General features: G+C 54.1%; 1 protein-coding gene across 1 annotated transcript in view; it reads right to left on the reverse strand.

Moving 5' to 3' along the window:
* LOC125444452 (acetylcholine receptor subunit epsilon-like) overlaps positions 1 to 8,296 on the reverse strand; it is an 8,571-nt gene extending 275 nt beyond the window's left edge. Inside the window, 12 exon segments of the mRNA XM_048516860.1 lie at positions 420 to 901; positions 3,262 to 3,364; positions 3,760 to 3,850; positions 4,153 to 4,266; positions 4,851 to 4,935; positions 4,937 to 5,051; positions 6,740 to 6,840; positions 7,016 to 7,171; positions 7,305 to 7,414; positions 7,620 to 7,664; positions 7,820 to 7,959; positions 8,085 to 8,296. Coding sequence (XP_048372817.1) covers positions 420 to 901; positions 3,262 to 3,364; positions 3,760 to 3,850; positions 4,153 to 4,266; positions 4,851 to 4,935; positions 4,937 to 5,051; positions 6,740 to 6,840; positions 7,016 to 7,171; positions 7,305 to 7,414; positions 7,620 to 7,664; positions 7,820 to 7,959; positions 8,085 to 8,139 — 1,597 coding nt within the window. The 5' untranslated portion in view covers positions 8,140 to 8,296.
* Positions 8,297 to 15,810: the final 7,514 nt, after the last annotated feature.

A 15,810-nucleotide genomic window follows, 5' to 3' on the forward strand; every position in this document is an offset into this window, starting at 1 on the left:
AGGAGGAGGAGGAGGAGGAGGAGGAGGAGGAGGAGGAGGAGGAGGAGAGTGTTCAGGGGACAACTAGCCGAGGTGTCTGAGCAGTTCCTACTCGCAGGAAGACCTGGCTGCACCTTGCAAGTTCCTGCAGGGCTGCCCCAGATCTGTGTGCAAGACAACCACGGATGAACCTCAGTGGCACGCAGGGAAAAGTGTTCTCTCAGTTTGACAGCAGAGGAGCCAAACGCCTGCAGCGCGTGGCCCTTTCCCTTGTGGGAGGTTTTCAGGCAGGAGATGGACAGCCTTTGGCTCTGAACTTCCTGCCCTAATTGGGGGGTTCACTATGTAGTGTCTGAGTGTCCCCCCAACTCTAACACAATGAGTGCCTGTGAAAACACTAGGAACTGTCTCCGCGTTATCCTCCCCACCCACCCACCCACCCAGGTGGCTGGTGACAATCCAGGGGGCCCCCCGCCTCCTACAGCTACAACAGGCAACGTGTAGCAGTCTAGCCTGGGCGGGGCCCCCTGCCTGCCGATGCGCCCCCACCCCACCAGCACCCTCCTCACGGGTCATCCGGCAGCCGGGTCCCCGCTGCAGCCCGTGCCGCTGCCCCTGGCGCTCGAAGAGGAGCTCGCTCCGGGGCTTCTTCAGGATGTACTCCTCTGCCTTCAGCATGATCCCGAAGGAGCTGCGTCGGCGGGCCTGGGGGGCATCCCAGGGGTCTTCGCCTGCCGGTTCCAAGGTGGAGCCCAAGTACCGCGGAAGAACCTCCAAGAATACCTGGCAGGAAGGGGAAGGAAGCCTTGAGAGGGGGGGCAGAACCCCGAGGTGCTCCAGGTGGCTCATTGCCTGGGCATCTGTCAATCCTGCTGATCTGGCAGCCCCAATTAACAGGACACCATGTGAAACAGACTTCCCTCTGTGACACACCTCTGGAGATGCCAGCCACAGATGCAGGCGAAACGTTAGGAACAAGATCCACCAGACCACGGCCACACAGCCCCCCGGGAAACCCATCACAACCAATCAACAGGACATTCGCATCCTTACGCCAACCAGTAATTCAGGGCCTCGGGAACCTTTCAACGCTTTTGCTTTCTACAGGCACAAAGGAAGAAGCTCAGGGGTGCATCCTCAGGAGAAGGAGAACAGAGAGGAGCTTGGATTTATACCCCGCTTTTCTCTCCCTTTCAGAAGTCTTAAAGTGGTTCACAAGCTCCTTCCCTTCCTCTCCCCACAACAGGCACCTGGTGAGGCGGGGGGGGGGGGGCTGAGAGAGTCCTGAGAGCACTGTGACTGGCCCAAGGTCACCCAGCAGGCTTCATGTGGAAGCAGAGGTGGGATCCAGCAGGTTCTCATCAGTTCCCGAGAGTGGGTGACTAATTATTTGTGTGTGCCGAGAGGGGGTGACTAATTGGGTCTGCTTTTCCTCTAGAAATTTCATTAGAAAGTCCACAAATCATGAAGTCCTGTTGTTTCCTTTGTGGCTGGTTAGCGAAGGTAGAAAACGGGATAATTCTCCCTGTTGGGCTGTTTTAAAAACATGTTTTAGAAATATGGTAAAGTTCCTTGTTGAAGGAAAGTCTCCTTCTTTTGATTTCTAGAAACAAAATTAAGTATTTGAAAGTATTAAGTGTTTGACAGGCAGTCAATTAGAGGAGAAGTAGTTGTTTCTGTTGGCAGCAGACGATAGGACTTGCTAGAATGAGTTTAAATTATGGACAGAAAGATACCAGCTGGAAATTAGGAACTTTTTTTTACAATAAGAGTTTTTTACAGTAACAGAGAAATTATTAATGCCCTGCCCCCGGAATGCCCGGCCACGCCCCCGTCATGCCCCACCCAGCTCCATTGGCGCTACGCCACTGTTTGAACCCCACCACCATGGGAACCTGTTACTAAAATTTTTGGATCCCACCACTGTGTGGAAGAGCAGGGAATCAACTACAGTTCACCAGATCAGAGTCCCTCTTCTCGTAATGACTACACCACGCTGGTGTGTGTGATGACAGCAGGGCCAAAACAGGAACAGCCTGGCTTTACCTCGCTGCACTTTTCCCAGAGGTTTTTAGGGCAGGCAGGCTCTGGTGCAGAGAGAGAGACTTCAGTGCAGCCGTTCTTTCAGGCAGACACAACTCTGCCCGCTGAGAAAGAAAGAGTCTGGTGCATCCCCGAAACCTACCGATTTGCCAGCCTTATCCTTTCTGTGCACGGTTCTCACTTGCTGTCGGAATGTGCTGAGTCTGATCGCAGCGCTGACCTAAAGTCCGTCAGCTACGCCAGTCTGTGCAGCAAAATCCCACCGGTCTGACTCGGGATTGGAATATTCCACAATCGCAATTTATAAATGTATTTTAATTTTGCCTTTGGATTGGAAGTTCTGAAGATTTTAGAATGTGGGGGTGGAAGGTCAGGCTGCAGGACATTTCAAGTAACAAGCCATTATTATTATTGTTGTTGTTGTTGTTGTTGTTGTTGTTGTTGTTGTTTTGTTGTTGTTGTTGTTTTGTTGTTGTTGTTTTGTTATTGTTATAATAATAATAGTAGTAGTAGTAATAGTAATAATAATAATAATAGGACCTACAAATTGAAGTTGAACGATTGTGGCAAAAAAGAACAACAGTAATCCCACTAGTAGTCGGTGCTCTAGGAGGAATCCCAAGAAATCTTGAAAAACATCTGGAAAGCCTAAACTTGGACAGAACATCAATCCACCTGCTGCAGAAAGCAGCACTTCTAGGAACTGCACATATTCTACGCAAATACCTCTAACATCCTAGGTCCTTGGGAAGGACTCGATATTCAGAGATGAATTCCAGACACTTGTGCTTTGTTGTTATGTGAATAATAATAATAATAATAATAATAATAATAATAATAATAATAATAATAATAATAATAATAATAATAATAATAATACTTGTATACCGCCCTCCCCCGGAGGGCTCAGGGCGGTGAACAACAAAACATATAAATAGAGCACAAAATAAAATCAATAAATAAATGATCATGAGATTTTGGTTTTTAAAGCACAATTTGCTGTCCAAATCGAAAGACGTCCCCATCTTCAAACAGTTCAATTTAAACGGAGTCTTGACTTGCAAAAGCTCATCCCCCCCCCCCCCCAAGACCGAGGTGGTCTCTCAGGTGCGACTGGGCCCACCTGCAAATGCAATGTGACCCGCCCATTTCAGACCAATGAGAGGTCAGGTGCCACAGAGACAGAGGGGCTGCCCCCTGCCCCGCCCCTCCTCCGCACATGTTTGAGCGGCTCCTGACGCGGCGTGGGTGCTGGGGGAAGGCATAGCCGAGACGTTCAGGGCGATCCGCGCCAGTTCGTGACGATGATGGTAGCCCTGACCATCCACAAAAATCAAATTACCTGCCACGCGGGAGAAGAAAGACCAAGCGGCGGGTTCCAAACGGGACGTTCCCCCATTTTTTCCCCCTACCCCTGCTCCTAACCACTGGACTCTACCATTACTGCCACTGGCCTGGCACTTGGAGCCTGGGCGCTCTCTCATCCACGGTACCTCCACGGCCAGCACCGGGGGTGGGGGTGGGGGTCTCGGAGCTCACTTCCTGCCCACACCTTGCCCTCTCCCCCACTGTGGGAAGAGCACTGCTGCTCCCCTCCCCACCTCCTGGATCACAGCATGACCAGCCCCCCGCCGCCGCTTTGGTCCCAGAAGCAAGGCAGAAGTCCAGAGGCTCTGTGGGGAGAGAAACAGGGAGCTAGATTCCTCCCCCCCCGCTTTGCCCTGGGGGACAACAGACTGCCTTGGGACCCCAGCTGCCCAAGGTGGCCCCAGCTGATGGACAGGTCCTGCAGCCAACCAGCCGTGGGGCTGGAGTAGAATGAGTGGGGCTGAAAGAGCAAACACTAAGCAGACAGGGGGAACTGAGAGGCCAAGGCAGCCCCAGAAACAGCTAGAAATCCAGCAGGTAGAGTACAGTGTAGTTGCAGCGGCTTTACCAAAAAGACTCACTGCACCCTCTAATGTAAGCCCTGATTTGTGAACTACTCCTGCACCTCTCGAGAATCCCAGCGTCCAGGACCCTCTGCTTGCTCGGGGCGTCTCAGCTTCTCCCCCTTGCCCATTTCCACCTCCCCCCCCCCCCAGGGACCAGAGGGGTCACAAGGCACTGCTGACTGAGGCTCTCACTTGCCAATGGGGGGCACGCTGAGCGGCGCGTTCCTGGAACCTTCTGGGCGATCAGGAACAGGAAGACCGTCTGGGCCAGCAGCACAGGGATGCTGGCGGTGCACTTCCTGCACCCCAGCTGTGGACACAAACAGGGCTGAGGAAGCCTAGCCCGAAAGACCCAGGGTCCCCCTCCCTCTCCTTCGCCCTGTCTGCACGTGCTCAGAGGCACCTCCGGGCCTGACAAAGTGCTCAGGATACAAGTTTCTCAAGCCAAAGGGACAAAGGCAGGTTTGGCTGTGGAAAGATCCTGCCTCAGAAATCTGGTGGTTCTCTGAGGTGTGGTTGGACTCGAATCCAGCTCTTCCACAGCAGACCAACATGGCTGCCCTCTGACACATGCTCCGGGGCGCCAGTCCTCAGGACCTCTGCCCTACCAGCTGGAATCTGAGAGGGGCTGTGTCTCACATTCTCCCTCAGGGGCTGGTGTCAGTAGGGGGAGTCTGGCCTCCTGGGTTGGTTTTCAGAGTCTTGCCCAGCCTCAGGTACAGGGCCTGACCGCTCGTCCCAATAGTCCCTCCTGCAGCTGCCAGCCAAACTGGTTCTCTCCTGTAATGTGACCTGCCCCCATTGGCTTGCACCAGCCCCCCCCCCCGTGCTCAGCTCACCGCAAGCCCCCCCCCACACTGTCTGCCCCTCCCCCCTCCCCCAGCGGACTTCCGCCTCGGCGGGCAGGAAGTAGACGAGGCACGCCAGGGAGGAGATGAGCACGCAGGGGATGATGATGTTGATGATGTAGAGAAGCGGCCAAGCTGGATGATGGGGAAGAGGTGCATCTCTGCGTGGCAGGGGGCCCCTCGATCCCAGCGGCCAGCACTTTCTTGGGCCGAGGGCGGTTGCTCTGGATGGCCCTTTCGCCATTCTCTGTGCGCGGGGGAGGGAGAGAGAGTGGGTGGGGCAGCGTGGAGTGGGTGGGTGGGCGCCCCATGCCTGCAGGCTGGAGTGCAGGACACAAAGCTCAGTCCTCTTAGCCCGTCACATCTGCCACAGTGGTAGATGTAATAACAGAGGCGTAGCGAGGCAAGCACTGTAGCCCTGGGCAAAACCAAGTTGGATGCCCCCCCCCCCCCATGGGCAGCCACCCCACCACGACCAATTTTTGTTTGCACCAGGACATTGGTGCCTGAAGGGGGTGCATTTTTAGACATATCAGCACCACAATTTCAGTGCATCATCAGGAGACTGTCCTTATGCTACCCCCAGGTTTGGTGAGGTTTGGTTCAAGGAGCCCAAAGTTATGGACTCCCAAAGGGGGTGCCCCATCCCCCATTCTTTGCTAAGGAGTTGGGGCTACTCTTTTGAGGGTCCATAACTTTGGACCCCCTGAACCAAGCTGCGCCAAACTTGGGGGGGGGGGGGTGCCATCATGACAGTCCCCAGATGATACCCTGAAGTTTTGGTGCCGATACATCCAAAAATGCACCCCCTGCAGGAACATCCCAGAAATTTGCCCAAGAATCTTTGTTCTGCATTGAGTTTTCTGCATTGCTGTCAATGGGGGTTGCAGGCTGGGGGGGGGGGCACATTTCTGAAGGCACAGTCTCAAAACTTTCAGGGTCTCATCGGGAGACTGCCCTGATGATACCCCCCAGGTTTGGTGTAGTTTGGTTCAGGGGGGCCAAAGTTATGGACCCTCAAAACTGTAGCCCCATCTCCTATTGCCTCCCATTGGAAACAATGGGGGATAGGGGGACCCCCTTTGGGAGTCCATAACTTTGGACTCCCTGAACCAAACCTCACCAAACTTGGGGGGTAGCATAAGGACAGTCTCCTGATGATACGCTGAAATTTTGGTGCTGCTAGCCTAAAATCCGCGCCCCCTGCAGGCCAAAAATGGAAAACCACTAAAATACCCAAAAACGAACCCTGCATTTTGATGCCCCCTATAAGGTGGTGCCCTGGGCAGCTGCCCACCTTGCCCAATGGGCATTACGCCCCTGTGTAATAGGGTTTGCTGGGTTTTAGATTCACATGACCTCAGGATTCAATGCTTTAATTGGTTGAATTTTAGTCGCGTTGTCAGCTGCCCTGAGCTCTGCTGTGACCGTGTGCGGGAGACGCAAACACACAAAATAGCCGCTCTCCAGGATCCAACCGGTCATCTTCTGAGCGCCATGCAAAGGCTCCGCCCCTGAGCCCCAGCCCCTCCCAGACCTGTTTCTCTGCCTGTCAGCGTTTCTCAGGGCAACCAGCCGTGGGGCTGAGTAGACCAGGTGGGGGCTGAAGAACAAGCACTAAGCAGACAGGGGGGGCAGGAGGCCCAGGCAGCCCAGAAACAGCTAGAAATCCAACAGGGAGAGTACAGTGTAGTTGCAACTACCAAAAAGACTCACTGCGCCCTCTAACGGCACTGATTCATGAACTACTTACAGCCAGGTGTGGTGATTCTTTTTTGGCAGCTGCAGCTGGAAGGTGGCTCCTAAACACGCCAAGCTGCTGGGCGGGGTCAAAGGGCACTCAGGTCTGCTGCCATTCCATTCTAGATGGAGTGGTAATCCACGAGTCCCTCTGCCCCTCCCCATGAGCAAATGAGTGGCGCCCCCGGGGCCTACCCGTGAAGGCTTCGGGGTCAATGTGGACCGCCTGCAGGGGGTTTCCGTCGTCGTCCAGGCCGAAGGTCAGCTGCACCTCGTCGGCATTGTACGTTTGGGACCTGTGGGAGAGGAAGGCCGGGTGGGGGCTCTCCTGCCTGAGCTGTCACTCAGAAGCACTGTTTGCCAACTACGCAGCCCCCGGGGGTCCTCGGGGCCCGTCCCTGAGCACAGGCTCCAGTACTGCCCGGCCCCACCCCAGGAGCAGCTGCACGCCAGCCCTGCGCTCGCTCTCACCGAAAGACGAGGGAACAGTTCTGCCAGTCAAACGGGAAGAAGGTCACCGCGATGGAGCAGGTGCTTCGGAAGATGGCCGGCGGCAGCCAGTACATGTACCCCCCCGGGTAGATCAGGACGTTGGAGAAATAAGCCACTTCAAACTGGCCATCGATGCTTCCAGGGGAGTGGGGGGGGAGTGGACAGAAGAGAAGCGGCAGCTGTTGGGGCTGGCGTCCGGAGGTGTGCCGGGAAGCATCTCCCATTGTGGGGCCACCCCTCTGGCCCTCCCCCAGCCCCCTCGACTCACTTGTTCTCCAGGACAATGTCCGGCAGCCAGACCTGGTCTGCAGGGACCTGGAGGGCAGAAACCCCACCGAAATCTTCACTGGCATAGTCCAGGCGGTAATCGTGCCACTCCTGAGGGCAAAGAGAGTCTTGAGCGGGGGTGGGAGAGAGGCTGGAGCTGCCCCAGTCGTGTGGCCCTTCTGCCCACGGCCAGCTGGGATTCCTGGGGACCCCCACGGCCCCCCAGGCAGGGGAGAGTTGGGGAGGCTGCTGCTGCTGCTGCTGCTGCTGCTGCCCCCGAGAAGCAGGGCTGGCGATGGGCAGGGGGGGCGCTTACTTGTGTGATCCAGACGTTGGTGGTGAGCGTCTCTTCCTTCTCGTTCTGTGGAGGGAAGCCTGTGCTTGAACTGGCCCTTCTCCCTGGGGAGAGGTTCAGGGGCCACTTGCCCACGGGCTCCCACCCACCCCCGGGAGGTGATTTGGGCAGCCCCTCAGAAGCCAGGCTGGAGTGCGGGGGGGGGGACTCCACCCCCTTACCAGTGAGATGAGGTTGGTGAGGGTCAGCTTGATGGAGACTTCCACCACCTCTTCCGCTTGGCGCACAGGCCGGCGGCTCTTGTCGTAGTTGGCAAACAGAGTGTCGAAGAGCCGGGCGTCTTCGTTGGCCTCCAGGAGCCCTGAAGGGTGGGGGGCCAGGGGAGAAGACCCCCTTTAGACCCGCCAAGAAGACCCCCTGCAGGGGAAGCCCTGGAAACCAGCCCTTCTCCCTGCCCACCCCCGCCCCCAGCCCTCCCTTCCTTACGGAGTGTCCCCCAGCAGACCAGCACCCCCAGCCATAGTTTCCTTGGGGGTCCCATGGCAGCCTCTCTGGGGCTGGCTCCTTGCAGCAGCAGCAGCAGCAGGCTCTGGGGAGGGGGAGGGGCTGTTCAGCAGGCCTTCCCCCCGCCCCCCAGCTTGGTGTTCGCTTTCAGGGCTTAGCCCTCCGGGAGGGCCACTTCCTGCAGCTGTCCGGTGTCTCCGGATGCCTGGGAGGTTTCTGCCAAGAAGGGAAAGTGTCCGGAGGCACCCTTTCGCCTGGGGGGCGGGGGGGGGGAGAAGAGGAGGGGGGTGTTTCATGCCCTGGGCTGTTGCAATTTGCAAGCGTCTGTCGCAACCAGTCACTGAAGGGTTGACATCTGTTTGTGTGCAAACAGGATTCTGAGACCGTACTATTGATTAGCTATTGGTCAGTCTATCGGAGGCTTTCGTGATGCTGCCTGCAGCCTGCCTCTTTCTATGTTTTGTGACCCACCTGCAGTCATAGCTAGGAAAGTGTAACTGAAGGAGTCACTCAATGCAGCTTCTTCACATCTCTTCCAAAATGCCAGATCTGGTTTCCCTCGGTTTGGACGCCTTCCTCAGAGAACCCACCACCAGCCGGGCTTCTCCTCTCCACAAGCCCCTCATTCATTCTGACCCCATTCATATTCACCTGCCCAACAGCCTCTGGTTTGTGCCCCTGGCTATCTCCTGTTTGACCTGCCAAATTCCCCTCCCCCCCGCAGAAAAGGGGGCTGCCAGCTGGGTCTCAAAAACTGTCCTGCCCCTTTAACAGAGGCTTCATGGGGGTGGGTTTCACCTCCCACCTGTGAGAAGCGTTGGCTGCCTGTGCCCAGAGGACATTTTAGGCCAGACCTCCTGGCTCCAGCGGCCGTGGCAAAGGTCCTCCTGGCCTGCCACAGCCTCTTCGCCTGGCCCGCAGCAACAAAACTGGACGCCTCTTCCCCTTCTAAGAATAAACTGCCCATTGGCTTGCAGGCATCAGTCGCCCTGCCCTGGGGCCGCATGCAAGAGGCAGCTGTTTCCGGGGAGAGGGAGCTGCCGAATCCTCCCCCATGCCACACACGGAGAGGGGGGAGCAGAAGACCCCAATTTCCACCCCAAGCCCTCCCCCCTGACATGTCTGCCATGCCTGCTGCTAACTCGGCCCCTCCTCCTGTGTGCCATGTCCACGTGCTCCGCAAGAGTCTCTCTTCTGTTGCTTGAGGTGTCAGAATTATTGGCAGAGCCACAAGTCAGAAAGTGCCGTGATCCAGCGTTCAAAGTCTACTTCGGCAGCTGCAGAAGGTGGAGCAGGTGGCTGAGAATATCGGGCAGCACCGGCCAGTTCTGTGTTGAGGAAGAGGACCTCCCCTCCCTCCCCCCCCCAACCCGGCAGAAACCTCTCTTCCAGACACGTGGGAAAGGAGCCCTGCCCAGAAGAGGGCAAGCAATTCAGACCAGATCCAATTGGCCATGCTGGCAGGGGCTGATGGGGATTGTAGTCCATGAACACCTGGAGAGCCGTAGGTTGCAGACCGCTGGACTAGATCTTGTTGACCTGGGGCGGAGCTGCACTTCGCACTGAAACCGTTTGGAAGCCGGTTTGACGCTTGCCGGGTTCTGCTGGGAACTGGAGCTCATGAGGGAAGGCAGGAAACCAGACGGCTTCCGTTGCTGAGCCGGTTGGAGGTTCAGAGGAGTGTGGGATCAGGGTGGGGTGGGAAGCAGAGGCACAGGCGGTGCACCCGGCCAGGAAGAGGACAGCGAGGCAGAAGGCAGCTTGGGTGAAAGGCTTGGGAAGAGCAGAACATATTTGTTGGGGTTATATACCAAAAGAACTCCAACCATATTCTAAGCTTATTACTTACCTTACGGTGGTAAGGTTACTAATTGCAGCCAACTGGAAATTAAAGAAGGTTCCATCTCTAGAAGAATGGTTGGAAAAATTTATATTCTTATGGATGTGGGATTGCATTGCATTATCTTTTACAGAAGAAGATACAAAGAAGAGAGGTTATAAGAATTATGCCCATATAGATTGTAAAGAGAAAGTATGTACAACTATACACGTAAGTTTTTCTTCATGTATAATATAAGTGATCTACTGTTGTACGTATTTTTAATTTATTAATAAAAGTGAATTATTAAAAAAGAAGAAGTGGGGAAGGTCAGCTTAGGAGCTCCACTGGGGAGTGTTTAAAACTGAAAGAGAATTTTAAAAAACCGAAAGGACCCCATAATAACAGGCCTCCTAACAGGGAGCCCACAGTAGGGGTCCCCCAACCCAAGGCCACCTGTCCTTGGGCCACTCACGCTTCTCTCCCGGCTCCCCCCACGGGGAGGTTTCCATGCCTCTGGGGCCTGACTGGCCTTGAACTGTGGTGTCCAGCTGCAAAGCCTGCCGGGGGGAGACCTGGACTGTTCCGAGAACCTCCTCCTGACACTCCTTCCTCCTGATCGGCTGCAGTAGCTGAGCAGCATCTGACTCCACAGTGCTCGGGAGAGCTGACCCCCCCCCCCCCCCCCCCACGCCCCTGAGCCTGCTGTCCTAGAACGCCTCTGCCATCATTGCACCCAGGCCATTGCTGTCATAAGGGTCACAACCATCGTTATAACGATCATTATAATACCCATCACTATCATAAGGGTCACAACCATCGCTATAATGGCCATTGCTGTCATAAGGGTCACAACCATTGCTGTCGGGTCACAGCCATCGCTATAGCTTATCGTTATAGCGAAGAATTCTTTTGGTGACAGTGATGGGTGTTATAATGACGTTATAACACCCATCGCTGTCATAAGGGTAATCACATCCTTATAACGACTGTTATAGCCATCGTTATAACGGCCACACGTCATGCAACGGCCACTGACCGTTCTGTAACGACGGCAGGCTCAGGGGCGGGTCCGGGAGTGGCGGGGCGGGGAGGGAAAGGTCGGCCTCCCGACCACTGGGGCTGACAGTTTGCGTGAAAGCGGAGTCCTTTGAGAGAGTAACCCGTGGCAGGAGTGTCGTCCCAGAGTCCAGTCTTCCAGCAGCAGCCCTGTTCTGGAGTGGGGGAGGGGCTGCCGGTGCTGCTCGGGAAGCTGCTGCGGGTGGGTGGAGGGAGGGAGGCGGGAGGGCGGGGAGTTCTGGTCCCGGGAAGGGGATGCATGGCTGGGCTGAAGACCCCAGCAGGGGCGACAAAGACCAGGGCTGCAAGGCCTTGCAGTAAGAGGCCAGCTCCACCAGGGGCAGCAGCTTCCTCTTCTTTCCTGAGCCAGCAGTGCCGTTATATCGATCCTTCCTATCGTTGGGACGACACGACACCTCCACCTCCCGCTTGAGTGGCGGTCGGGGCCAGAGAGGCGGAAGAGTCCAGCTGGAGAAGGGAGGAGGGGGCTGTTTCTGCAGGGACCGCTGCTGCTGGAGGCCTGTCGTCAGCTGGGGACTCTAGTCAGCCTCCCTCTCTGGCCCTGTGGACGGGGAGGAGCAAGGGCAGGAGGAGCTACTCGGCTGGGAGGTCCTGTGGGGGGGGCAGGAGGAGGGGGCCACTACGGGGGAGGCAGAGGCGGAGGGCCATGGAGCAGGAGGCGGGGGGGGGGTTGCTTAACATGGCAGCACCGGCCACTCTGTGTTGAGGGAAGAGGACCTCCCTCCCCCCCCCCCCCAACCCGAACCCTCTCTTCCAGACCCGGGGAAGGAGTCAGGCCCTGAGAAGGGGAAGAAGCACATGCAAGGGCGGGCACTCCTACTATACCCCCCCCCCCACGTTTCTTAAGGTCAAGAGACTAAGAGTGAAACCAGGCCAAGGAATGGGAACCGGGCTGGCCTTTGGAAGGGGGCGAGGCTGGAGTTGGTTCCCAGCTCTTTACTTGCACTTCCTACTTCAGTTTTTGAGAATCCAGCCGTGAATGTTTATTTTACCACCTGCGTTTCTCAGTGAGACGCCAAGAAGGTCTCGGATACCCACGAGGCCGCCTCCTGCTGAGTCCGTCAGAGAGTGGATCTGAAAAGAGAATCTGGGGAAATTTAGGGGGTGCCTGTTGTCAGGGGTGCAATTATTAGGATAGCAGTTCAAAATTTCTCTAGAGATCTTCGTGAGACCGAAAGGATGATACCACCCAGGTTTGGTGAAGTTTGGTTCAGGGGTCCAAAGTTATGGACCCTCAAAGGTGTAGCTCCCATCTCCTATTAGCTCCCATTGGAAACAATGGGGGACGGGGGCACTCTCTTTGGGAGTCCTAAACCAAATCTCACCAAACCCAGGTCATATCATAAGGAGAGTCTTCCCAGTCCCTGAAATTTTGGTGCTGCTAGGTTGAAATTCGCGCCTGGCTGCAGGCCAAAACGAAAAAAAACACTGAAAATACAAAGTCCCCCACAAATGAGCCTGCAATTTTGTCACCCACCCCAAGGAGGCTTCCTGGGCAGCTGCCCACCTTAAGCCCAATGGGAGGAACGCCTCTGGAACTGGCCCTGAAAGGGAGCGAGGCTGGAGTTGGGTCCCAGCTCTACTTGCACTTCCTACTTCAGTTTTTGAGAATCCAGCCTGAATGTTTATTTTACTCACCTGTGTTTCTCACTGAGAGGCTGCTAGGCTGTCCTGAGACCCACGAGGTCAGCCCTGCTGAGTCAGACTGGTGGTCCGTGTTGTCTGCTCAGACTGACAGATATTCTCCAGGGTCTCCGGAGGAAGAAAAGGGTCGTGATGCTCTGACACCACTAACTGTTTCTGGCTGTTTTTGCAAGCAAAGAAAAGTTCAGGCACTTTGCTTGCTTAGAGGAGTTTCTTTCCTCCTGGATAGTTAACTGAAGCAGTGACAGAAAAGTTAAATGAGCTGCTTTTTAGCAGAGGTTAAGGGTGGAGAGGGGCCTTCTTACCTGACAGGAGGCCAAAATCGAATCCAGGGGTTCATGTTAAAGTGCTTGGATAGATGGATAGATGGATAGATGGATAGATAGATAGATAGATAAACCTTTATTAGGCATAGAATCCATATAACAGCCAACATTGTCCAAACAAGTATCCCATACATGAGAACCATCGCAGGTAATCATTTCAAAGTTTCTATATGGAACCTAGCTACAAAAAGCGCTAAAATCTCGAGGCAGAATTGTTTAGTAGAACGCACTTTCCCCACACAGCAGAGTATTCATTAAAGATTACAGGACAAAGAGCAAAAAAGTCTGGTCCTAGATCCCTCTTATTTGGGGGGGGCAGTCAAGCAACATATGTTCCATAGTTTGTACTGCTGTGGTACAATGGGGACATTTCTGCTCTTGCAGGTCGCATTCTTTGAACCTTCCCTTGCAGCATAGAGCAAGGAAGGATACAATGAGCCCCAGTGATTATCCATCTATGCTTGTTCCTGAAGCAAACTCAAATAATCTGCCATGTGATTGATTTTAAATTCTGATGTTGCAAGAGGGGGGAGCAATTGCTTTGCCTTGTCCTGCAGAACTTGAAACTTTGATCTAGCAGTCGCCTTTTTAATTGAGAGAAGATTTCAGAAGGCAGCATTTGCAAGGCTTCCCAGGAAAATCCCAGGAAAGTATTTTAGTGCTATAATGAGGTGGTAATCTAGTAAATTAGATATACCTCTGGTTCCTATGTCCCTACTCGGCCTCTGTGATCTGCGGAGGCAAACCTACTGGTGGTCCCTGGCCCCTCAATGATACAACTGGCCTCCACCTGGGCCAGGGCCTTTACTGCCTTGGCCCCTGCCTGGTGGAACACTCCCTTTGGCCATCAGGGCCCTGCAGGACCTTGGACAGTTCACAGGGCCTGAAAAACGGAGTTGTTTTTTACTGGCTTTGGGAGGCTGGTCTCTGATACGCCCCGGCCATCCTCTGTATACCATCACATCTAGTTGCCGCTATTGTTGTGCCCAGTCCCCTCCTGGGGGGCGGGGTAGGTGGTTTTTAGTCATCTGCTGTTGGGTTTCTTGTTATCTGCTTTTGTTGTGTTAAATTATTTCTGGTTTCTTATCATATATTGTAATGTTATGTTTTAATGGTATTTTGTTCTATTGTACAATCACCTAGATTCTTCGGGGTGTAAGGTATAGTAAGTCTCACAAACAAAAACAAAAACTATTGCAGAAGCAAATCATATGCACCTGCTCATTGGTTCATCTGCAACTGTGTTGATTATCTCATCATATTTACTTATGAATTTATTTAGATAACAATCACATTATTATAATAGAACAGACCCTAGGGAAAAAGAAGTGACGACATTTTCTCTATAACTATGTACTACAGTACAAGCAGATCAGATTAATCTGACAGAAGTCTCAGAAGATCTAATAAAGTGGAGATTTTGGGTATTAAACTTGGGGTTTTTGTGAAGTCCCAAAAGCAAGGGACAAAAGCGAGATTGGATTTTCTGCTATTACTTGCTATAACGTGACTAAGCAATGCAAGGAATGTATTGTCGAAGGCTTTCACGGCCGGAATCACTGGGAACACTCCAACGCTGGGAATGTTATGTTGGCATATTCATTTTCACAGTGATCGTGAGGGCTAATTCTTATTTGTTGACTATTCTGTCTTGTTCAATAAAGAGAACAATCTCTTTTCTCCGTCACAGATAAAGGTCTCCACAGATTTTCTGTCTGGTTTGTTGGATAAAGTTTGCTGGGGAATCTTCCCTACTGTTTTGTATGATCAGAATTGAAGGTCGAGAATCACCCTTTTAATGAACAAATCCTGCAGGACTCTGCTGCTCCTAAACAGTTGATGGAGGCAAAATCTTGGAGGGTCTAGTTCGATCTTCAAATGGGGTGTGGGAGGGAACGACAACCCTCAAGTGTATTCCTGCCCCCCCCCCCCCCTGCATTTCCTTCTTGATGTTTATTTCCCAGGCCCAACTCCTCACCCTACGGGCGCCGGATCAGATGCCACCAGCACCTGCCACCCAACAAGGCAGAGCCCGGTCCCTTTTGGGATGTAGGTTCTGATGTGCTATCAGTGAGGGGATGGCAAAGCCCTGCTTTTAAAAGTGTCGAAGACTCTCTTGCTTGTTTTTGCTGCAGCAGAGACATGCTCCTCCCCACCCCCTGGGAATTTTTTTTAGAATAGTCTCCTGAGCAAGGCTACCAGCTGAGGACAAGAGGGAACTCCACGCTCACCCTGCAAACAAATACACCCCACCTTTCCTGTTTGCCCAATGCTTTAGAGCAGGGGTCCCAACACACCACCTATATAAGCCCCAAAGGATCCATACTGACACCATACCTGGCCTCTGCCAAGCATTCCCAGGAAGCAGGGTTCTACAGGCCTCCGGGACTGGCCTCCTGGAGATGCAATTTGCTGTCCAGGTCAAAATAAGGTTGCTTTGGAGGCAGCTGCCCCAAGACTTGGCCTCTGTTTCCTTGGCTCTGTGCCCCCTTCCAGTACCTTTTTCAAAATGATCCCTCTTCTGTCCTGTAGCTCATCTTCCTGTGGGAGTAGGTAGACCCCCCCCCCCCCAGCTGTCATTTTGTAGCAGTGCCACCCGGTCCCTGGGCCAGAATGCCCAGATCCTCTCCAGGAGTTTTGGCCAGTCCAACAATTCAGACCAGATCCTGTGGATCTGGGGCAGAGCTGCACTTCGCACTGAAACCGTTTGGAAGCCGGTTTGACGCTTCAAGCCGGACTGGCTGGGAACTGGAGCTCATGAGGGTGGCAAAACCAGATGGCTTCCTGCTGCTGAGCCGGCTGGAGGTTCAGAGGAGTGTGGGATCAGGGTGGGGTGGGA

The sequence above is a fragment of the Sphaerodactylus townsendi genome, linkage group LG15 (genome assembly GCF_021028975.2).
Source record: "Sphaerodactylus townsendi isolate TG3544 linkage group LG15, MPM_Stown_v2.3, whole genome shotgun sequence".
NCBI classification, from domain to species: domain Eukaryota; kingdom Metazoa; phylum Chordata; class Lepidosauria; order Squamata; family Sphaerodactylidae; genus Sphaerodactylus; species Sphaerodactylus townsendi.